The following is a 25,787-nucleotide window of genomic DNA, read 5'->3' as shown; positions in this document are numbered from 1 at the left end:
ATCCACTTTGGCAGAAAAAAACAGAAAGACAGAGTATTTCTTAAATGGTGAGAGGTTGAAAAGTGTTGATGTCCAAAGGGACTTGGATGTCCTTGTTCATGAGTCACTAAAAGCTAGCATGCAGGTGCAGCAAGCAATTAAGAAGGCAAATGTAACATTGGCCTTCATCGCGAGGGGATTTTGAGTATAGGAGTAAAGAAGTCTTGCTGCAGTTGTATAGTGCCTTGGTAAGACCGCACCTGGAGTGTTGTGTACAGTTTTGGTCTCCTCATCTCAGGAAGGATATGCTTGCCATTGAGGGAGTGCAACAGAGGTTCACCAGACTAATCCCTGAGATGGTGAGATTGTCTTGTGAGGAGAGATTGAGGAAACTGGGGCTGTATTCTCAAGAGTTTCGAAGAATGAGAGGTAATCTCATTGAAACTTACAAAATTCTTACAGGGCATGGCAGGGTATATGTGGATAGGATGATTCCTCCGATTGCTGAGTCTCGAACCAGGGGACATAGTCTCAAAATAAGGGGCAGGCCATTTAAGACTCAGTTGAGGAGGAATTTCTTCACTCAGAGGGTGGTGAATCTTTGGAGTTCTCTACCCCAGAGGGCTGTGGAAGCTCAATCATTGAGCATGTTCAAGACCAAAATCGATGGATATGTGGATACTAATGACAGCAAAGGATATGGGGATAGCATGGGAAAGTGGCGTTGAGGTAGATGATCAGCCACAATCTGATTGAATTATGGAGGCTCAAGGAGCTGAATGGCTTTCTCCTGCTCCTGTATTCCACCCCTCCCTTCCTTTTCCTCTTCCCCTCTCCTCCCTCACCCCTGCCTACTTCTCTCCCCTCTTCTCCCCCCTCCTCCTCTTCTTCCCTCTTGGGCCTCACTGGTACTACACCAGGCATTTTTTTTCCAACAAAAAAACAGAAAATGCTGGAAATACTCAGCAGGTTTGGCAACATCTGTGGAGACAGAAACAGAGTTAACATTTCGGATCGCTGAACCTTTGAGTCATTTCTGTTTTTATTTCAGATTTCCAGCACCTGCAGTATTTTGCTTTAGTTTTTTTCAAAATATCATTCTGTTTACGGTCTCCTGGTTACCAGTAAACACCCAGCCAATCAAATTAGGGAAACAAAATAAGTTTCCTCATGTGACGTGTAGTCGGTTCGCGGGGCCGCGAGGTGTCGCCGCAGAGCCGTTAACGGAGCACGCGAGGAGCAGCCGAGATTGAGCCGTTAATGTAGCACGCGAGGAGCAACGGTATTTGTAGCCTGCTGTTACCAGCTCTTTTAGGGTAAGATATTTGTCTCATCTATGGATCTGTAGATTTGATTGTTGTTTTGAGAAATAAAATAGAATTTGTGTCGGGTTCATTTCTCTCTGTTTGAATTCGGCACCTGCATCAGCCTAATTTCGTCCTGATTTCGCCGTTGGTTGAAAGTTGTCGCGGGTGAGGGGCGGGACGTGGGGGGTGGCGCTGATGATATGATTGACTCCAGTGTGAGCCAATGACAACGCGGGAGAGGGGACGGGGGGGTGGTACTGTTTTTGAAATGTAAAACCAGGGGTTGAGTGGAGGAGCCAATGAACGCGGAGCGGGGGGCGGGGCTTGGGGGGAATGTTGGCGCTGCAGCATTCAGTCGGGGTTGGGTTCCAGCCGCGCGTACAGTGTGATGAGACTGGCTGGAGTTAGCGGACAATGTACATTGTGTCCATATATATAAAACTTGTATACATACAGCGTCTGTCTGCAGCCGTCTGAAACGAGCTGTAAGTGTACATCAAGTGAGCCGTGCATGATAATCTGAGCAGTCGCGTTTCAGGGTGTGTGTTTCATTTAAGGAGTATTTGGGCGGGGAGGCCAGCGTCTAGTGGGTTTATCATGTTAAAAGTTATCCGGCTGATGAAAATGGAATTAGTTTCGCTTATCGAGTGTGATCGGGCCCAACTCCCAAATGTAGAACAGGCTGAAGGTTCAGTCTGGATCGCAGTTACTCGCGTTCACAAAATTGTTTACAGTGGAAGCTGCGGTTGGGGCAGCCTGAATGTAGTGTTGCGGTTCCAAGACTTGTTGAATCGTAAGCTGCAGGTTGTGATGTGTGGAAGATCAGAGTGAGAGATGCGATTTTTTTATATGAATATAAATAAGTTGGTAATGCGGTAATTTTTAAACGATTTGATTTTTATGTGAGGTGGAAAGAAATGTATAAATGGCAAAACAAAAGGTTCGCATTTGTTGCTTGTGGCTGACTTGGCTAATTTTTGTTTTTAATCCTGGGTTGAGCAAGGTGAACGGAGAACCTGAGCAAATTTGTTGCTGTGGCTTTAATTTTGTTGCAGTTGGTTTAATAAAGGGATTCTGAAGTTTCTTTGTGCGTCTTGAGGGTTTATCGGGCAGGTCGGGGTGGTTGTAACTTTGCAGTTGCATGAAAGTGCAGCAGCTAAAATAGCCCGGCATTTTTAATAGAAGCCACACTTGGAAAATGTCAATGTACGCAATGCAAATAGTTTACAACTGTTGGGTTCATTTATATTTCAACGTTGTCGGTTTGCGTGTTCCGTGACTTCAGGGATTTGATTTTCCTGTGTTAGGTTTGTTAGGGCGGACACTTGAAGTAACTGAGCACAGTCTTGTCAAATGAACGGAGTATTAACTTTCAGTCTGTTTTGAAGTGGAGATCTGTTTTCGCCCAGTATGGTTTGAGTAACACAACCAACCTGGCCATGGTTGCGGGGTTAGTCTGGATTTAGAGTGCAGTTCTATTCGGGACTTAAATAAAACTTACTGCAGTGTATCTACTGTATACGCTTAGTTCAGTGTATTAGAACACCGTGTTTTAGAACGTTTTTAAAATCCTGAATGCATCATCTGACCTGGTAAAAGGAAGCTGGGATCTTTTCCTACTAGATGTGACCTAAGTATTGAGTAATACACAACCATTTGTGTTTTTCTCACTAATGTACTTTGTATATTATGTATCGATGTAATACGTGTATTTTATTTTATTTTATTTTATTTAGATATAATTAATATTTAAGCTGCAGTGGATTCTCGTAGTTGCAGACTGGAATGATCAGCAATATTTGGAACTGAGGTAGTCTTTCAGTGTGGACATCTGCATTTCACTTTTCCCTCCAATCCGAGATGGGTAATGGACTTTCAGATCAAACTCCTATTTTATCAAACTTCCCATCTTTTCAGTCTCTCCACATAGTTATTCTGGGTTTGGATTGTGCTGGCAAAACTACAGTTTTGTACAGATTACAGTTTAATGAATTTGTCAACACTGTTCCAACAAAAGGATTTAATACTGAAAAAATCAAAGTGACTTTGGGTAACTCAAAAGCAGTGACTTTCCATTTCTGGGACGTAGGTGGTCAAGAGAAACTGAGACCACTCTGGAAATCTTACACTCGCTGCACAGATGGCATTATCTTTGTGGTAGACTCAGTAGATGTGGAAAGGATGGAAGAAGCCAAAACTGAATTGCATAAAATAACCAGGATCTCTGAGAACCAAGGAGTGCCTGTGCTTTTGATTGCCAACAAACAAGATCTCAGGAACTGCCTCTCTCTCTGTGAAGTGGAGAAACTTTTGGCTTTGAGTGAATTAAGTTCCTCTACCCCATGGCACCTTCAACCTACCTGTGCCATAATAGGAGATGGGCTTAGAGAAGGACTGGAAAAACTTTACGAAATGATCATCAAGAGGCGAAAGATGTTGAAACAGCAAAAAAAGAAGAGATGATAGTCAACAGCTGATGATACTTTGTATTTTTCAAGGTTGAAATGTTTCTACACTGGTCATTACACCTGTAGTCTCTTGACAAAGTTTATGTTGAAAATGCAACTCTAGTGATACCCAAGGCAGACTTTGTTAGTGGGATCACAGCGGAGAGTGGATACGATGAATTAAGTATGGAGAGCAGTTATACTGGCATGAAACTGTCAGCATCCTTTATAGTTTGACCAAAATATATCCAAGTCTGTAGTATTTTCTTTTATACTCATCGACCTTTTAATGGCTGGTTGTGTTTTTGTGTGTAAGTCATGTGTTCCATTTTTAGGCCTGAAAGCCCAGGTACCTGCTACAGCACAATACTATAATTTTTAGGCCAATTGGACACTGAAAATATTTGGATGTGAACTATTGCAATATAAGGAATATTTACCAAAATTACTTGGAAGAAATGGCTGCTACAAATTATTATAGTTTTAAAAATGTTTAAGTGCTCTTCTGTTTTTGATAGTGTAAGGGAAGTTTAAGGAAGCAGTTTATTGCTGTTCGTTATCTTTGTCTTTGGCTAGATAATGGTCAAAGACTAATTAAAATGAGTTGCTACTGGTATTAAAGAAAAGGCAGACGCAAAATGCTCCACCTATATTATCTGTAGTGTTAGGGTTGTTGGCAAGCATGTATCTCTTAATTCAGTGGATAATGCACAGTGTCAGAACTGGAGATCGCTGATTGGGGGGGTGGGGTGGGGCAGAAGGGAAAACCTGGAACACTGTTAAACTGACCTTGAACCTTGTGTACTGAAGGTTTTTTTTAATAGACACAGGAATGTAGCAATCACATGTTAATATGTTCTTGTTACTGACATTCACATTCAAGTTGCTGTGAAGCCTCATTTCTAAGCAGTGTTAACATTGGGGAGGTAGACTTTATACCGTATATAAGCCGTGACTTGAGATGTGGTAGAACCTAAAGAAATTTAGTCCTGCATATGTTGCCAACTGTAAAATTTACATTGTTTAGGGCAGCATTGCCATTAATTGTAGTATTTGGTGCCATCTTTTTACGAGTTTCTATATGTGCGGGGGAACTTGTTCAGATTTCATTTTCTTTAAAGGTTGTAAAATTCTCAGGCCATATGATTAGTATTAATTTAAAAGTAGCCACATTCGCAGGTGGTTAGCAGTCTCATTAATGAAGAATTAGAGAAAGTTTTGAATATGCAGCTATTCTGGCTGAAAATAAGGTTATTTGTATTCTGGCCTCATAAAGGGATGGTACCATTCTAATGAAACTGCAACTGACTAGCAACCAAACCTAGTTTGCATAGTGACTGTAATTTAGATGAGTGCGCACAGAATATACAGATCTGAAAATCCTGAGTTATTCCAAATTCATGTGCAGCTTTTTTTGAGTTGAATGTTCTTCGTATACAAGATGTATGTAAGACCACAGCAGGTTTTTTCTCAACTAGTAATTTATTGAAGAGTTTGTCATTCTGTATGTGAGCAAGCTAGAAGAAGTTATACAATATTTAAAACCGAGTTACACCATCAGTTGAATTTTCTTATTGTATGACTATATTCTTCATATTGCAAGTATGAAATCAAGAACGCTTAAAATTTGGTGAGCTTTTTTATTATATTTGCTGAAGGCAAAAGATAGTGATCTAGATGTTATAATTGGAACGCTGACACTAACTCATTTGTTTAAAATGGGTTATTGTTGATTTTAAAAATTGAAAATGTAGGCCAGTGTGTCCATAGATTATTCTGAGCAAATTTCTTCAACCTGTAACCAGAGTTCTTCACCTAAAAAAAAAAAAGCCACATTAAGAGTGGATTACTGTTTAGTGAAGATGTGGAATGGCTAAATTTTTGTATCCTACCTAGGTTGAAGAATATTACTCGATTACAATTTTCTCCAATAGTTCTATTTAAGTTAGAATAAACCTATAAATTCCTGAAACTTTTTTTTGTAAATATGCATTTGATATTTCCTACTTATTGTTCCCCTCTCCTTATTAGATTTGAAAGGTATTGGAGTCCTGCACTTGCATGTAAATTGCTGAGGAGAACATTCGCTTTTCATGTGTATAAAAGCACAGAATCTTGTGTGAACACTTAAGTGTTCAAGTTTTCACACATTCAAAGTGAATTGAAACCTGGGTGCTCTATTGAATGCAGAGAATACCCCTGGCATGAAAAAGTCAATTTATGGCCTGCACAGAACTTTGCAGTATGTTGCAGGTTATATAGCTTGTTTACTTCCAGTGTTTTCCATAATTCAAAAAGGCAGGCCAATTCATTATGATTATATTCATCATTACTAAACCTGATCACTTGCAAAAAAAAGCAAACCAATTGATCTGACATTGAAGTCTTAAAAGGAAAAATGTAATGGATGCTATTACAAACTGTCTGTTTTCTATCTCCAAAGACCTTGCATCTGGATGGTAAAACTTCCTTTGATTTAAATAAGACTGTCAATATTTTACTGTACAAATTCTGACACTGTAAATATCTTCTGTTTGACTTGGACAGTGGCTTCAAGAAATGCACTTTAGTGTTCATTAAAGATCAATAGCTTTGTGTAACATCTGTTTTAATAGCCTGTTTTAAGAATTGAATGACTTCTAATGGATCTGTCTCTGGTTATGTGTTTACCACCTGCACTAGTGGCATTGCTGTCACTGATAGATTGGAAAAATTCTTTATATTTATATAAGTGTTGGATCTTAATAAATAAAACTCTGAATAAATCATGTCAGCGTTTTCAGTTCAAAACACTTTGGCAACAATTAAAAAGTCTTACAAAGTTAATTTTTTTTTACAACAGCAGATTTGTTTATTTTGTAACTGTTAAGTTAGGAGATGGTAACAACTCTGTGAAATGAGAATCGTTTTTTTTACTTCAAGTCAGATTGGGAAAAGAAAGATTCACACTTTGTGAAATGCATCTGGTCAGACTGTAGAACCATCTAAAATGACACTTATTTTCCAAAAGCTTTTCAAAATATATTGGAATTACAAGATGATAAGAGTCGTACAGCATAGAAACAGGCCCTTCGGCCCACCGCGTCCATGCCGACCATAATGCCTATCTATACTAATCCCACCTACCTGCATTAATTCCATATCCCTCTATGCCTTGCTCATTCAAGTACCTGTCCAGATGCCTCTTAAATGTTGCTACTGTTCCTGCCTCCACCACCTCCTCTGCCAGCTCATTCCTGATGCCCACTATTGTTGTGTGAAAAATTTACCCCTTTGATCCCCTTTACACCTCCTCCCTCTCACCTTAAACCTGTGCCCTCTAGTTTTAGTCACCCCTACCATGGGAAACAGACTCTGGCTATCTACCCTATCTATGCCTCTCATAATTTTATATACTTCTATCATGTCCCCTCTCAGCCTCCTTTGCTCCAGGGAAAATAGACTCAGCTTATCCAATCTCTCTTTATAACTCAAGCCCTCCCAACCAGGCAACATCCTTGTGAATCTTTTCTGCTCCCTCTCCAGCTTAATTACATCTTTCCTGTAGTGCGGCGACCAGAACTGCACACAGTACTCCAAGTGAGGCCTAACCAACGTTATGTACAACTGTAACATGATGTCCCAACACTTGTACTCAGTCCCTCAGCCGATGAAGGCAAGCATGCCATACGCCTTCTTCACCACCCTGTCTTACCTGTGTTGCCACTTTCATGGAACTATGTACATGCACCCCAAGGTGTCTCTGCTCAACAGCACTCCCTGGGGCTCTGCCATTCACTGTATATGATCTGCCCTGGTTTAACTTCCCAAAATGCATGACTTCACACATGTCTGCATTAAATTCCATTTGCCAATCCCTTGCCCACTTTCCCAGTTTATCTATATCCTGTTGTAACCTTAGACAACCTCCTTCACTGTCCACTATACCATCAATTTTGGTGTCATCTGCAAACTTACTAATCATGCCCCCTACATTCACATCCAAGTTGTTAATATATATTACAAACAACGGAGGACCCAGCACTGATCCCTGCGGCACACCACTGGTCACTGGCCTCCAATCTGAAAAACAACCCTCCATTACCACCCTCTGCCTCCTATCACCAAGCCAATTTTGTATCCAATTGGCTAGCTCACCCTGGATCCCATGTGTTCAAACCTTCTTGACCAGTCTACCATGCGGGACCTTGTCAAAGGCCTTGCTAAAGTCCATGCAGATAATGTCCATCGTCCTGCCCTCGTCAATCCTCTTGGTCACCTCCTCAAAAAACTCAAATCAAATTCGTGAGACATGATTTCCCACGCACAAAGCCATGCTGACTATCCCTAATTAGATCTTGCCTTTCCAAATGCATGTAAATCCTGTCTCTCAGAATCCCTTCCAATAACTTTCCTACCACTGATGTAAGGCTCACCAGCCTGTAGTTCGCTGGCTTCTCCCTGCTGCCCTGAAATAAAGGCACAACATTAGCTATCCTCCAGTCTTCCGGTACCTCACCCGTGGCTAATGATAATACAAAAATCTCTGCCAGGGCCCCAGCAATCTCCTCCCTTGCTTCCCATAGCATCCTCAGATACACCTGGTCAAGCCCTGGGGATTTATCCATCTGAATGCACTTCAAAACCTCTAACACCTCCTTTGTAATGTTGATATGCTCCAGGATATCGCTGTTCCCTTCCTTGAACTCACTAGCTTCCATGACCTCCACGGTAAATACAAACGAGAAATATTCATTTAAGACCTTGCCCATTTCCTGTGGCTCCACACATAGATTACCACATTGATCCTTAAGGGGACCTACTCTCTTCCTAGCTACCCTTTTACTTTTAATATACTTAAAAAGGAGAATCCTAAAAGATTCTATCTTATCTGCCAGGGAAATCTTAAGGGCCCTTTTCGCCCTCCTAATTTCCTTCTTAAGTGTACTCCTACATCCCCTACGCTCCTCGAGGGGCTCTCTTGATCCCAGCTGCCTATACCTGACATATGCCTCCTTCTTTGTCCTGACCAGACCCTCAATATCCCTCGTCAACCAAGGTTCCCTAAACTTGCCAGCCTTGCCTTTCCATCTAACAGGAACATGCTGGCCCTGAACTCTTCCTATCTCACTTTTAAAAGCCTCCCAGTTGCCAGATGTCCCTTTACATGTAAACAGCCTCTCCCATTCAACTTTTGAGAGTTCCTGTCTGATGCCATCGAAATTAGCCTTCCCCCAATTTAGGACTTCAACCTGAGGACCAGTTCTATCCTTTTCCATAACTATCTGAAGCAATAGAGTTATGGTCACTGGTCCCAAAGAGCTCCCCCACTGACACATCAACCACTTGCCCATCCTCATTTCCTAAGAGGAGGTCGAGTGTAGCTGCTTCTCTAGTAGGGCCGTCCATATACTGGTTCAGAAAACTATCCTGGACACACTTAATAAATTCTTCCCCATCCGATCCCTTGGCACTAAGGCAGTCCCAGTCAATATTAGGCAAGTTAAAATCACCTACTATTACAACCCTATAATTCCTACACCTATCTGTGATTTCCCTACATATATGCTCCTCCACTTCCCTCTGACTATTGGGGGGCCTATAGTATAATCCTATCAAAGTGATCATCCCTTTCCTATTTTTAAGTTCTACCCATATGGCCTCGCTGGACCACCCCGGGATATCCTCTCTCCCTACTGCCGTGATGTCCTCCTTAATAGTGCAACTCCCCCTCCTCTCTTACCTCCACCTCTGTCACGCCGGAAGCATCGGTAACCTGGAACATTGAGCTGCCAGTCCTGCCCATCCCTCAACCACGTTTCTGTAATAGCTATGATATCACAATCCCATGTATGCTCTGAGTTCATCTTGCCTTACCTGTAAGGCTGCTTGCATTAAAGTAAATGCAGAGTAGCCTACCATACCTTCCACGCTCCCTGTCCTGCCTGCCTACTGGACTTGCTTTAACCTCTACATTTGCCTCAACTATCTCATCTGAGAGACTACTACTTTAGGTTTCACCCCCCTGCAAGACTAGTTTAAACCCTCCCGAGTAGTACTAGCAAACCTGCCTGCAAGGATATTGGTCCCCTTCCAATTCAGATGCAACCCATCCCTCTTGTACAGGCCACTTCTGCACCAGAAGAGATCCCAGTGATCTCGGTAGCTGAAGCCCTCCTGCCTACACCAGCTGTTCAGCCACGCATTCATTTACCATATCCTCCTATTCTTACTCTCACACTAGCACATGATGGAAACTTTTTTTCTGGAACTGATATATGACAACTGAAAATCTGAATTCAGTGTTTTTCTAAGCTTATTTTACTGTTGATTTTAAGCTGTATACAAATTGCACTAGCAGCAGAGCGGTTCTCTGTACATCATGTAAACACCATTTCTGGGAATTAATATGTTCTGATTTTTGGCTTCCATTCTGCAGACATAAAGGCACAAATTGGTTTCATTTTGAACAGCAATGGAAACTTAATTTTAATGGGAGAAAGTTACATCAATGTTCCTAGTATTTCCCAGTGTTTTTGTTGAACCTAGACCGTACACGCCTATGAACAGTCAGTCTGTTATAGGAAAGTGAAAACTTAAAAGGAACGTGGAAGTCAAAACTAATGCTTTGTGTTTTTCCCCGTCCCCTTTTTAATTTTGGTGACCTTATTTTGAAGGCTTTGTGGTATGTGTTCTGACATTGTTGTGGTTTGAGAGATGGAAACACTGAATTTCCTGTGGGAGTTCAACAACTTAAATATTTTGGGAGGAAGGAAAGGAGCAACAGATACCGAGAAGGGAGGTTGCACGAAAGGAGGACTCTATACTTTTCATGTTACTCCCAACCACAAACAGTTGCACTTATCTGGATTTGTCTGAGGAGTTCTGCCTCCATGGGCTTTGAAGCAACCACTGATGCAGTGGCAAGAGTTGTGCACAAACATGTCATTGCCAGTGGCTTTGAAAGTCTTTCAGCCCTTTTATACCTCAGCCTTACTTTCAGGTAACTATAAAATAAAACCTACTTTGCTGTAGGCTGTGCTGTTCTGTCATTTTGATCATGATGTTCCACCACATTGATTTTCTCCATTTTTGCTTAGCACTAGAATCCTCCCTCCCCTACCCCCATCATTAAGTTGGCTTCAGGCATAAAGCTAAGGAAGAAGCTGCAATATAGTCTGAGAAAATTGCATGTGGCTTTGTATTCATTTCTAGATATGTTGGACCAAAATTTAGCTATGGCCCAAAAATCTGTCCTTCAGTCTCTAATGAATCGTTAAGTAAATCAATGTGACTTGGGGAGTAAAGGCAATATGTAACTCAGCTGTACTGACTGTAAATTCCCAAGTTCAATTCCTGGTCTGTAGTGAATTAAGTGAGGTCAACCAGGGGGGTTGTAAGAGGTGGTCTAATTGGACACTCCCCTCCTTAGCCCAGAGGCAATTAAACTAATGGTGTTCACACTCTTGAACAGCAAGCTAGTAACTGGAAATGCCCTGTTAGAAGATGCATATATATGTTCTCTTTTTTTTGATTCGTTCATGGGATGTGGGTGTCTGGCAAAGTCAGCATTTACTACCCAAGCCTAATTTCCCTTGAGAGGTTGATAGTGAACTGCTTTCTCGAACTGTTGCAGTCTGTGTGGTGTAACTGCAAGATCTGTTCTGAATCTAACCCATTTAGCGTAGTGATAGTGCCATAATATGAAGGAGGGTGTCCTCAATATGAAAATGAAACTTTGTCTCCACAAGGACTGTGCAGTAGCCATTCCTATGGTCATGCTAGGCCCCCACCTGCCAAGCATGAGGCATATTAATTTTGTCATTAACATTGATATTAATTTTTCACTGGAGTGAAGACAGGACTTGTTAAACAGATCAGCCGTGGCTGGAAAAGACATTTGCATATAAACAGACAGTTTGGAAGGACAAAGCAGCCATTCCCTGACACATTCAACCCACAATGGACTTTTGATCACCAGACGTTGAAGGTGGGGGAGCTCGCATTCCAGGTTGACTGCTAAGATGGGCGAATACACTAATGGACATGACTAACTTGCTGGGCAACCTGAGTTTTTTTGAATTTGTATGAACAGTTTAGGCAGAAAGTCTGTTTGCTCCTGGACTGAGAAGATCTCTCTCCTGTCTGCTCCCATCTCTTTCTCACAAGCCTCTGAATCCACTGAAGACATGTGAACCCCAAGAGAGAAAAGTCTCCTACAGTGAACGAGGTTTAAGAAGAATACTGGGCCCCAACAAAAAGCAAGATCTGCTTACAATCAAGGACTCTACAGTGAGTTCAAAGAACCATAATAAAAACTCTTCAGATATTGCCTCAAACTTTTCCACTTTATTTTTTTCTTCTTTTCTGTCTCTATTTGCATATGTATATCGCATATGCATGCTAGCATGGGCGCATTGTGTATCCATAGGCGTCAACCTAATTAGAGTTTAAGTTTAATAAATTTCAAATTTTCTTCTTTAAACCTAAGAAAGCCTGTTTGTGCTGATTTATTTGCCTTATAATTGGAAAGTGGTGAACAAGGATTCACCAAGGGGAGCTAAAAAACAGTGTATTTAAAATTAAACCCTATTTTGGTAAGACCAGGTGAAGGCTGAGAGGGACCCCTAGGCACCTTTCTCACCTGGTCCTAACACCTACCAGTACTGTCATGGATGGATGCAGATTGGTGAGAGCGAGGTCAAGTATGTTTTGCCCCCACCCCCCACCCCAGTGTTAGTTCTCCAACTACTGACGGTCCAGTCTTGCAGCTATGTCCTTCAGGACTTGGCCAGCTCAGTCAATAGTGGTGCTACCAAGCCACTTTTGGTGATAGACATTGAAGTTCCCCACCAGAGAGCATTTTGTCCCCTTGCTACCCTTAGTACTGCTTCCAAGTGGTCCTCAACATGGAGGAGTACTGATTCATTAATTAAGAGCAAGTGGCAATCAGTAGGAGGATACCTTGCCCATGTTTGACCTAATGCCGTGAGACTTCATGAGGTTTTTAATGATCTGGTAGTTTTCATGGATGCCATTACTGATACTAGCTTTTTAGAAACATAGAAAAGTTATATTACAGATTGTGTCTGTGCTAGCCAAAAAAAAATTATCCTGTCTTTTCCCACTTTCCAGTTCTTGGTCCACAGCCCTGTAGGTTACGACACTTCAAGTGCACATCCAAGTATTTTTAAACGCGATGAACATTTCTACCTCTACCGTCCTTTCAGGCATTGAGTTCCAGAACACCACCCCACCCACCCCCTCCCGACACCCTCTGGGTTAAAAAAATTTCTCCTCAACTCTCCTCCAATCCTTACTTATTACTTTAAATCTATACCCCCTTGTTATTGACCTTTGTGAAGGAAAATAGGCCCTTCCTATTCACTGAACCGTATTTATTTTCTCCTCTGATTAAAACTGTGCCTTTAAGAACTGTTAAAAACAGTGCACCTTTAAGACCAAGAGAGAAAGAGAAGCTTCTGGATTTGTGAGGTAGTGTGTCAGCTGCACTTGTTAACCTAGGCCACAGCAGGAGAGAGAGGCCACATGGTATAATGTTTTGATTTGACTCTAAAACTGGCAAAAACCAGTCTGACCCAGTTTGTTTTGAGAGACTCCCCAGAAAGCGTGTTGAAGGAAAGAGCTGTCTATTCTTTCCCAGCAGAAATTCTACAAGGAGCTATAGGCTGAATTAATTGCCTCAGGGAAAGAAAGCCTTTTTTGAAGAGACAATTTTGAATTGTTGAAGGTAGCAAAACTCCTTTTCTTCACATCCGAGCCAGGAAGTGTTTGCTTCAAGATTGAATCTCTCCTGACTGATTATATTTTCTGGAATTCACCGGTGGTCTTGATACCTGCTGCAGCCTAAGTGTTTTGAATGTCTATCTACTGAAGAGACTATTTCATCAAATCCGTGTGGAGACCTCGAGTAGCATTTGATTATTTTCACATTAGAATACCTCATTCATCAGGAATGTAACCCACAAAGACTTATTTATTTATTCTTAAGAAACAGCTAATTTTTAAAAGCATATTTTTTTACAAGAAACTGGTTAACCGTGATATTTGAGTGTATGTGTGTGAATGGGGGAGTTAGATTAAAATAAGTAATAAGGTCTTTAGATATAGGTTTATCTTAATAGTGTTTAAGATTTAGTTTTAATAGTTAATTTGTTGTTGTCTAAAGATATCTGGTTTAGTCTGTTTTATTCTGGGGGTTACTAGAGTGTTTAATTTGGCTGTTTTTCCGGTTGGGTGTAAAACTTTAATAATATGCTGCGACCTGTGGAGTCATGGGATTGAACTGACGGTGCATTGTTCCCACCTCAGTCATAACAATATCTAAGTATTCTCAAACATGATGAGCATTTCTACCTCTACTGCTGTTTCAGGCATTGAGTTCCACACCCCACCACCCTCTGGGTGAAAAACAATCTCCTCAACTCTCCTCCAATCCTTCTTACTTTACTCATTACTTTATATCTACACCCCTTTGTTATTGACTTCTGCTAAGGAAAATAGGTCCTTCCTACCCAGTCTGGGCCCCTCGTAATTTTAGATGCCTCAATTAAATATCCCCTCAGCCTCTTCTGTTCCGAAGAAAACAACCCCAGCCTAACCAATCTTTCCGCATAGCTAAAATTGTCCATTCTGGCAATATCCTTGTAAGTCTCCTCTGTATCCTCTCTGGTGTGTTCACATCCTTCCTGGAATGCAGTGACCAGAATTGTGCATAGTTGGGTAGCTGTGGCCTAACTTGTGCTTTATAGAGTTCTAGCATAACCTCCCTGCTCTTGAATTTTATGGCTTGGCTAATAAAGGAAAGTATCCAGTATGCCATCTTAACCACCTGTCCTACCTTAAGGGATCTGTGGTCATGCACTCGAAGGCCCCTCTGCTTTTCTACACCTCTCGTTATTCTACCATTTATTATGTATTTCCTTGCCTTGTTTGTTCCCCAAATGCATTACCTCACACTTTTAGTTTAGTTTAGAGATACAGCACTGAAACAGGCCCTTCAGCCCATCGAGTCTGTGCCGACCATCAACCACACATTTATACTAATCCTACACTAATTAATTCCATATTCCTACCACATCCCCACCTGTCCCTATATTTCCCTACCACCTACCTATACTAGGCAATTTTTGGCAATTTATAATGGCCAATTTACCTATCAACCTGCAAGTCTTTGGCATGTGGGAGGAAACCGGAGCACCCGGAGGAAACCCACGCAGACACAGGGAGAACTTGCAAGCTCCACACAGGCAGTACCCAGAATTGAACCCGGGTCGCTGGAGCTGTGAGGCTGCGGTGCTAACCACTGCGCCACTGTGCCGCCCTTCTCGGGATTGAATTCCATTTGCTATTCTTCTAACCACCTGTCCTACAGCTTTCTTCCTCACTATCAAGTACACGATTAGTATTCGTATCATCTGCAAACTTCTTAATTATGACCCTCCATTTAAGTGTAAATCAATGATATATACCAAGAACGGCAAGGGACCCAGTACTGAGCCCTGTAGAACTCCCCTGGAAACAGCCTTCCGGTCACCAAAATACCCATCAACTGTTACACTTTGCTTCCAGTCACTGAGCCAATTTTGGATCCACTTGCCTTGGATTCCATGGGCTCTTACCTTTCTAGCCAGTCTGGCACATTGGACCTTGACAAAAGTCTTGTTAAAATCTGTGTAGACTACATCAAATGCAGCACCCTCATCGACCAACCTTGTTACCTCCTCAAAAAAATTCCATCAATTTAGTTGGACACTTTTCCCTCAACAAATCCATGCTGACTGTTCTTGATTAATCCATGCCTTTCTAAATGATGATTTATACTGTCCGTCAGAATTTTTTCCAGTAATTTGCTCACCACTGAGGCTAGGATAACTGGCTTGTAATTACTCATTCTATCCTTCCTTTTTGAAAAATGGTACAACACCAGCAGCCTGCAGTACTGTGGCACCATGCCTGAAGTCAGATAGGATTTGAAAATGATGGTCAAAGCCTCAGTTATTTCCTCCCTTGCTTCTCTAAGCCTGGGATGCATTTCATCTGGGCCTGGCAGCTTAACCACTTTAAAAGATGCTAAACCCCTTAATAGTTCTTCTGTCACAATATTTTATCCCATCCAATATTTCACATTTCTCCTTAACCATAATTTCTGCATTATCCCCCATTTGTGAAAACAGACCCAAAGTATTCACGAAGGACCATGCCCAAGTCTTCTGCCTCCAGTCACAAGTTTCCTTTTCGGTCTCTAATTGGCCCTACTCTTACCTTAGTTATTTTTATGCTCTGAATGTATTTATAAAGCATCTTTGGGTTTTCCTTGATTTTACTTATGTATTTTTCGTGCCCTTTCTTTTCTTTCCTAACTTCCTTTTTAATTTCATTCCTACACTTTCTATATCCCTCTAGGCTGCCTACAGTAGTGAGCGCTTGTATCTGATGTAAACTTCCCTTTTTTGTCTTGGAGTCATAGAGTCGTACAGCATAGAAACAGGCCCTTCGGCCCACCGCATCCATGCTGATCATAATGCCTATCTATACTAATCCCACCTGCCTGCATTAATTTCATATCCCTCTATGCCTTGCTCATTCAAGTACCTGTCCAGATGCCTCCTAAATGTTGCTACTGTTCCTGCCTCCACCACCTCCTCAGGCAGCTCATTCCAGATACCCACTATTCTTTGTGTGAAAAATTTACCCCTTTGATCCCCTTTAAACCTCCTCCCTCTCACCTTAAATCTATGCCCTCTAGTTTTAGTCACCCCTACCATGGGAAACAGACTCTGGCTATCTACCCTATCTATGCCTCTCATAATTTTATATACCTCTATCTTGTCCCCTCTCAGCCTCCTTCGCTCCAGGGAAAACAGACCCAGCCTATCTAATCTCTCTTTATAATTCAAGCCCTCCAAACCAGGCAACATCCTTGTGAATCTTTTCTGCACCCTCTCTAGCTTAATCACATCTTTCCTGTAGTGCGGCGACCAGAACTGCACGCAGTACTCCAAGTGAGGCCTAACCAACGTTACGTACAACTGTAACATGATGTCCCAACTCTTGTACTCTTATCCTACTCCATGACCTTTGACATCCAGGGAGGTCTAGATTTGGAAGTCCAACACTTTTTCTTTGTTCTGAAACCTCTCTATCTCCTCCTTGAATGCCTACTTTTGCCAAATTACACCACAGCTTAATTCCAGATTTACTTAACTGAATTTAAATTTCCCAACTGCCACGATGAGATTTGAAGTCTTGTCTCCAGATCATTAGTACAGGCCTCTGGATTACTAGTCTAATAACATAACCACTATGCTATCATATCTCTACTGGTAAGGACAGAATTGGGCTTGGACGTGATATCTCTTGTGATGAAAAATCAGCCATTAGAACTCCATGTCCAAGATTCCACATGGTTGAAGTATTAGACGGAATCTGTAGAACTGTTACCCTCCCACAATGGTCAGTGCCTGAAGAAGGAATAAAGTTGCTGAGAAACCTCATTTGTAGAGTGGTGTGGTGGGGAGGGGAATAATTACATATTTTGGTGGCAGTGAACATTGCTCACCACCAGTTCTTGCGATTTTCTAATATACACTGGGAGCAAGCAAGGTGCCCTATAGTTAACTATCAAATGCTATTGAGCATCATATCAGTTTAACGATGTGTTACATTATATGTTCCTGAATGTAGAACTGGTACCTAGTTTTTTTGTCAAACAAAATACTGCACATCTCTGTCCTTTTGTTTTATCTATGAAGTGTGCCAGTCTTTTTTACTTTTTCCTGTGGACAGCCAGGTTATGCAGGTTTCCATGATGAGCAGCTGTTTTGTTTCAACCGTGACGTGTGATCAGTCCTTTTTACTACAACCTGTCTAGAGCTATTTTTACCCCTTGCCAATCTGCCTGTTTCCAATGTGTTGACTTCAAGATTCTACTTTTCAAATCCACCATGGTTTCCACCCATCTTATCCAAGAGATCTTTTCCAGTCTCACCTACCCCCTCTGTTGACTCTACAGTAATGTTGTCCCCCACCCCCCGCACCCCCCCCACCCCCCCCCCCCCCCCCCGCCTTACTGTGCTTTTCAGAGTTCTTCCAAAACTGCTTTTCTACTAAGAGAAACCCATCTTTTCAATCATGTTTATATTTTTCTTCCATCTTTCATCTTTCCCACCTGCCTATGCTTGCTACAGTCCAGTTCTCTTCTCCATAAGCTGTGATGTTACTCCATAGGGAGTGCGAAATAAATGCAAATTTTTTCTTAATTGTTTGCTGTTCAGTCATCTTCAACTTATTCTGTAGATTTTTTCCAAATAGTATGTGCTCCAATGGCCTTCCAGAGCATCAGTAGTCAGGGACATACTGTTGCCTGCAGATTTCCTGAACCTACCTGTTAATTCTATTTGATAGTAATATGCAGTTTGCATTCTAACAAAATAGTAGGGAGATTACTGAATAAGTGTAATTAAACAATGAGCTGGTATTAATGCATTTAAGGATAGACTTTTGAAGATATCTAGAAATGTTATTGCAATAAATTTGTTTTTCTCTCTGTTTCCTTTAATGTCCTCTGGCGATGGGTTAATGTTATACTTTTACCAGGTAGCATAAGTACTTGCTGTTAATTCATAGTATATACATCCTCAATATCCTGTTTTTGTTTTACATTATGTGGGTGGTCTAATCAAGATTTTTTCTTAGACATGAATCTATTCTTCCTGTCTCATCTTATGAACATAAGAAATACAGCAAGAGTAATGTCTCCAGCAAAATTATAGACTCCTAACATTTATTAGGAACCTGATATAACATGTCATGTGCTCCATGGTTTGACAATATAATTACATGTGCAGTCTATACTTATAATGTACAATTGCTGAAATGCTTTTGGTGTAATACTATATCCATTTAAGGTAAACTTGGTGCTGTAACTGAACTTTGTAAAATACAGTCTATTGCAGCTCTGACATTTAGGATTGGTAGGTACTATACCATAGTAGTTAGGTTACTGAAGGCTTGGACAAATAATCCGGAGATATGAGTTCACATTTCACCACAGCCGTTTATGGATTTGAATTCAGTTAATTAAATAAATTTGGAATAAAAAAGCTATTGGTTCACTGATGTCCTTTAGGGAAGGAAACCTATTGTCCTTATTCAATGGCATATGTGATTCCAGACCCAAAGCAGTGTGGTTGCCTCTTGGCTGCCTTCTGAAATGGTCTCACAACCCACTCAGTTGTATAAAACCGCTACGAAAAAGGCATTGGATTCAGACACAACAACAACAACATACCCAGTTGACCCCGCAAAATGCACCTCACTAACATTTGGGAACTTGCTCCAGGATTGAGAGCTGTCTCACAGTCTCGTCCAGCTCACAGAATCATACCTATCAGATGAGTCCAATACTTTGGCTATCAATATGCAAGGTAGCAGCATATTGGTATACAGTTGGAAGAGACATAGACTGCGGACCCCATGAAATGTCATGGCATCAAGTCAAATATAGGCAAGGAAACCTGCTGATTACCACCTACTATCCTCTCTCAGCTGATGAACCAGTACTCCTCCATGTTGAACACCACCTGGAAAAAGCACTGATGGCACAGAACGTGGTGGGGGTCTTTGATCACCAAGAGTGGCTCAGTAACGCTGCTACTGACTGAGCTGGCCATGTCTTGAAGGACTGGGCTTGCAGATGGGGAGAATCAACGCGAGGAGAAAAACCTACCTGAAAACCTCACAAATCGCAGACACATCTACCTCTGACAGTAGGAGTAAAAACCCAACAATCCATGTGGATATGAAGTCCCGTCTTGACACTGAGGACACCCTCCATCGTGTTGTGTGGTGCTAGATTCAGATTCAGAACAGCTCTAGCAGATCAAGCTGGGCATCCATGAGGCACTATGGGCCATCATAAGTGGCAGAGTTGTATTCCACCACAATCTGAAACCAGCCTGGCATATCACTCACTCGACATTACCATAAAGACATGATTGTCATTAAGGATTGTAGAAAAGCATGCCAGGAACAGCACCAGGCTTACTTGAAAATGATGTGCTAATCTGGGGAAGGTAAACAGTGGAAGCAGCATGTGACAGAGCTCAGCAATCTCACAACTAATGGATCAAATCAAAGTTCTACAGTCCTGCCACATCCAGTCACGAATGGTGGTGGGCAATTAAAGAACTAAAGGGAGGAGGAGGCTCCATGAACATTTCCATTCTCAACAATGGAAGGGCCCAGCACCTGAGAGCAAAAGACAGTGCTGCAGCATTTACCTTCAACCAGAAGTGCTGAGTGGATGATTCTTTTCTGCCTCTTCCTGAGGACCCCACTATCACAGAACCCAGTCTTTAGTTAATTCGATTCACTCCATGTGATATCAAGAAATGGCTGAATGCACTGGATACTGCAAAAACTATGGCTCTGCCAACATCTCAGCTGTAGCCCTGAAGACTTGTGCTCCAGAACTAGCTACAGCTCAAGCTAATCTGTTCCAATAAAGCTACAACATTGGCATCTACCAGACAATGTGAAAAATTACCTAGGAATGTCCTGTACACAAAAAGCAGAACAAATACCATCTGGCTGATTACCATCCCAACTATCAGCAAAGTGTGGCAGGTGTTGGCGACAGTGTTATCAAATAGGACTTGCATGCCAATAACCTGCTCACCGATGCTCAGTTTGGGTTCCGCCAGGACCACTCAGCTCCATACCTATTACAGCCTTGGTCCAAACATAGACAAAAGACCTGAATGCCATAGGTGTTAAAGGCACTGTTTGACCAAGTGTGGTAGCAAAGAGCCTGAATAAAATGGAAGTCAACAAGGATCTGGAGTCATACCTAGCAGATATGAAGATAGTTGTAGTTATCGGAGGCTAACCATTTCTGCCCCAGGACATCGCTGCAGGAGTTTCTCAGGGCAGTGTCTTAGGCCCAACTATTTTCAGCTGCTTCATAAGTGGCCTTCCCTCCGTCATAAGGTCAGAAATAGGGATGTTCGCTGATGATTACACAGTGTTCAGTTTCATTTACAACTCCTCAGATAATGAAGCACTCTGTGGATGCATGGAGCGAGACCTGAACAACATCCAGGCTTGGGCCGATAAGTGGCAAGTAACATTCGTGCCACACAAGTACCAGGCAATAACCATCTCCAACAAGAGAAATTCTACCATTTCCCCTTGACATTCAACAGCATTACCATCACTGAATCCTCCACCATCAACATTCTGGTGGTCACCATTGACCGGAAACTTATCTGGACCCGCCAGATAAATACTGTGACTACAAGAGCAAGTCAGAGGCTAGGTATTCAGTGGTGGGTGACTCACCTCCTGATTCCCAAAAGCCTTTCCACCATCTTCAGGGCACAAGTCAAGAGTTTGATGGAATACTCTCCACTTGCCTGATGAGTGCAGCTCCAACAACACTGAAGAAGTAACCACCATCCAGCCAAAGCAGCCTGCTTGATTGGCACCCATCCACCATGTTAAAGATTCACTCCCTCCACCACTGGTGCGATGTGACTTCTGAGGAACCAGTGCAGACCAGTTACTCTATATTGCACAGATAGTAATTGACATAATTTATGCTGAAAGAATAGCTGTGTTCTGGGCAGTTCACCAAATAGCATGCACATCAGAAACCATGCAGAAAAAATTGTAGTTTAATCACCCACTTGCTTAGTTGAATGTCTTGTTTCTAATACGCCTACAAGCTCACAACAAATTTGTAATTGTGCCAGATGAGCAGTATGCAGTTTATTCTCCGTTCATAATTTGTATGACACATCTTGATTTTTAATTTTGGAATATTGTCAAGGGTTATGGTACAGGAAATTTGCATCCGCTGGTCTTTATATTTTATACATCAGCTGACTCTTGCCCTCTCAAGTTCAGGAGATGTCTGCATTCATTGCACTGGTAATTAAAGTGATTCAAAAGTGCATTTGAAACTCTCCTTATAAAAAAATAAATCTGCTGTTAATCGTATTTGGAAAGAAATATAGAGTACCAGAAATGATACTTTAGGAACAATGTCAGACCTTGGAGAAGGTGCAGAAGAGATTTACTGGAATGGTACCAGAGATGAGGGACTTCATTTATATGGAGGGACTGGAGAAGATGGGTTGTTGCTCCTGGAGCAGAGGAGGTGAAGAGAAGATTTGGTAGAAGTGTTCAAAATCATCAATGGTATTGATCGAGTAAGTAAGGAGCAACTACTTCCAGTGGCAGAAGGATCAATATCTAGAGTGCATTGATAGCAGGTAATTGGCAAAAGAACCAGAGGCAATATGAGGAAAAGTAAATTGACGCAGCAGGTTGTAATTTGGAATGTTCTGCCTGAAATGGCAGTGGAAGCAGATTAAATAGCAATTTTCAAAACAGAAATGGATAAATACTCGAAAGGAAAAAGATTATAGGGAATGGGATTAATGGATAGCTGTACCAAAGGGCCAGCACAGACACAATGGGCCAAATGGCCTCCATTTGTGCTGTCATTCTATGATTCATTTACCTCTGAAATTAGGACTTAACTCGATCAGGCAAACCCCCCATCTGCCAAGACTGAGGCACACATTATTTTGCCACATGAACATTAACATGCAAGCCCCTGAATGGAAAGCCATTTGTATGGTAACAGACAATTGTTGGAACAAGGGACAAAGGACCATGCCCTGACCCATTCAACCAACAATGGACTCTTGATTACCAGATGTTGAAGGTGGGGGGAGCTAACATTCCAGGTTGACTGTTAAGATAGCATAATCCACAACCACAGAAGGAATAGTCAGACCAGTTTTAGTCACATGACTAGCTGGCTGTTGAGATTTGAAGGCAAGACAACAAGAGTGTTTGAAAAATCAGAAAGCCATGTGCTTATGGACTGAGAACATCTCTCCTGTCTGCCCTCATCTTGTTCTCACCAGCTTCGGAAACCATTGAAGACACATAAACTCAAAAAGAGAAAAGTCTCCTACGTGAACAAGGTTTAAGAAGAATACTGGGCCCCAATGAAACGCAAGACCATATCTTTAATCAAGGACTACAGGGAGCTTGAAAAACAGTCATAAGATATTGCCTCAAACTGTTCTACTTATCTTTTCTTCTCTTTTCTGTCCCTATTTGCATGTGTGTAACGCGTGTGCATGCTAGCGTAGGCGCATCGTATATCTGTAGGCGTTAACCGTATAGAGTTTAAGTTTAAGGTTTAATCAATTTCATCTTTCTTCTTTAAACCAAAGAAAGCCTGTTTGTGCTCACTTCTTTGCCTTATAGTTGGAAAGTTGTGAACAAGGATTCACAAAGGGGGAGCTCAAAACACAGTGTGTTTAAAATTAAACCTTGTTACAATAAGACCAGGTGAAGATAGTAACAAACCCCTAGACACCTTTCTCACCTGGTCGGAACAGCCTCCCTTTTGAGAGCTTTTACTTTTAGCCTTGTGGCAGCACATGCAATTACTCCAGGCTTGTGCTTTTAGAAAGAACCATGACCTGAATTCAGCTGTCATTTGCCCCCATCCCCCAATCACGAGCAGATAGCAACAACGAGACACTACTGAAAAGGAAGCAATTTTGAATCTTTTCTGTTGGTTATTGTTACTTTTTTTTTTGCAGCCACAACATTTTTCTTTTGGTGGACATTTTTGTACCAGAGGTAGATGTTGGACGTTAGTAACAAAATTATTTTCCCAATACAGACATCCAGCGTGTGCTTCAAGGACCCCTAGATCAGGCACAGCACGGATTGATGGACTGTGAAACTCCCTCTACTATGCTTCAAAAGCAACCTAGAACCCCAACTGAAGATCACCACAATTGCTTCAGTTTATTTTCTCACACCAGGCATTCATATGCTGAGTAAGATTGCTAAATTAGAAACAGTTTAGTTCTGTGGGTTATGCTCACTAGGAAGTGGATTGAGACTGCCTGAAATGATTTCTCATAGAACACTGCAAATAGACAGACAGAGAAGACATTTTTTGCTTAACAATTTTCTTCCTGTCTATAGAGGGCATTAAATGTGGGCTTATTTAATGAGTCAGTATCAGCCCTGCAGGCTGGTTATTGCTTCTCAGCCAGCAAATTAGGGGTTCAAGCTCCACTTCATTTAGGCTGACTGTCCATTGCAGTACTGAAGGAGTGCTGCATTTGACAAAGTGCTTTTTTTCAGATGAGACATTAAACTGAGGCCTCATCTATCTGTTGCAGGGTTTGAGGTGGATGTTAACGATATCATTGTACTATTCAAAGAAAAGCGAGTTCACTCATGTCCCGGCCAATATTTCTCCCTCAACCAATCCATCACTTTCTATATTTAAACAAAACATTTAATAAGGAACAGAAACAAAGTATGGGAGGGGAAGAATAATGCACCCAAGAGAGGAAGTGGAATGACTAATAAATTGGAAAATAGGAGATGGTGAAATGGCTGAAGTGCTATCAACATGAATCCATAACAAGCAATGAGAAATTTGAGACAGGGAGAAGGTTTGAACAACTGAGGAAAAAAAGAAAAACTTGCATTTATATAGCGCTTTTCATGACTACCGGATGTCTCAGCGTTTCACAGCCAATGAAATACTTTTCAAGTGCAGTCACTGTTGTCATGTAGGAAACGCGGCAACCAATTTACGCACTGCAAGTTCCCTGATGATCTGTTTATTTTGTGCCATTGATGGATAAATATTGGCCAGGGCACCAGGGATAACTCCCCTGCTGTTCTTGGAATTGTGCCATTGGATATTTTATGCCCACCTGATAGGGTAGACAGGGCCTCGGTTTAAAGTTTCATCCAAAAAATGGTACTTCTGACAGTGCAGCACTTCCTCAGTACTGCATGGAGTGTCAGCCTTGATTTTTGATTTGTGAACCTTGTGACTTAATGTAGGCTATCCCCTTTTCTTGGATAAGCTACTTAACCCTTGTGGCTCAGAGGTTTACTCTGGATATTAATGACTCAATGTACATTTTACTTGCATTACCAGCAACACTTTTATTTACACAAATCCCTTAGCATATAAATCCATGTCAATGTAGAAATACTGATACAAATATCTGTTGATGTATACTCAATCCGGTTGCTTGGTTTCTTGAGAGACAGACAAGATTGGGTGGTCAGACCGTCCTGTTCAGTAACTCGCGTTGATAGCTGACCAGGCTATCCCCTCTTCCGACTGCAACCCCGAATCTCCTGCCCATTTGGTTCTTATACCCTTCTGCCAGACCTGCATAACTACGTTTGCAGTGATGCCACTTTCCCATTGGCGCAGTGCTTTCAGCCTCAAGATACCCCCCCAATGAGATCATAGGTCCTTGAGGTCAACTCAGCTGCCCACATTCTGATTCAGCATTCAAACCATGCTGGGATGGTCCTTTGTTCCATGGTTCTGTGTGTGTAGGTGCAGTTTGACTCATTTTTGCCTACATGCCTGGGCATGTTCTCTCTCTTCTGGTCCTGTTCACAACCTTACCCGACCCCATCAGCCCTCGGTCCACCAAGCAACCATCTCTTGTGTTACACTAAAAAGACATCGTCCAATCTCTAATACTACGTTTGGTACAACTTCTACAAAGAAAACAGGTACATAAATCATTTTCAAAATAAAAGTGCATCAAAGAAACCAACTGCAAAAAACCTAATAGCAAATGCTGGGCAAGTTCCATTCTGACAATTCCATCGTGATTTTGTTCTATCCCTAAATTACAAAAGTCAGTGGTTAAGTTACAGATGTTATTCTCTTCATTAAACCACACTTTCTGTTGTATAACAACAATATATAGGCTATCGTTGCCAGGCTTATTAATACTTGCATGCCCACACTCCGAGGCAAGAGTGCTACCAATTGAAACACAGCTAACTGAGTTGGTGAAGTCGTTTAGCAGGTAGAAATGAAAGCAGGTAAAACTGATAAAGTAGAGCAGGCTTTTGGATTAAGAAGAAACAATTTCGACAAGGTGCCGCACAAGAGGCTGCTGCATAAGATAAGGATGCATGGCGTCAGGGGTAAAGTATTAGCATGGATAGAGGATTGGTTGAC

General features: G+C 41.7%; 1 protein-coding gene across 12 annotated transcripts in view; it reads left to right on the top strand.

Moving 5' to 3' along the window:
* Positions 1–1,639: 1,639 nt before the first annotated feature.
* arl4aa (ADP-ribosylation factor-like 4aa) overlaps positions 1,640–25,787 on the top strand; it is a 100,678-nt gene continuing 76,530 nt past the window's right edge. For 8 of the 12 annotated variants that reach the window (XR_010968664.1, XR_010968662.1, XR_010968663.1 and 5 more), the window contains exon 1: positions 1,839–2,079. Coding sequence is in view for 6 of the 12 variants with exons in the window: in XM_068009472.1 (XP_067865573.1) it covers positions 1,884–2,079 (196 nt within the window). In the remaining 6 variants the exon portion in view is untranslated. The other 4 variants (XM_068009482.1, XM_068009490.1, XR_010968665.1 and 1 more) reach the window with 4 other exon arrangements.

Source organism: Heterodontus francisci, chromosome 2 (genome assembly GCF_036365525.1).
Source record: "Heterodontus francisci isolate sHetFra1 chromosome 2, sHetFra1.hap1, whole genome shotgun sequence".
Lineage (NCBI taxonomy): Eukaryota > Metazoa > Chordata > Chondrichthyes > Heterodontiformes > Heterodontidae > Heterodontus > Heterodontus francisci.
This window is presented reverse-complemented; position numbering and strand designations above follow the sequence as displayed.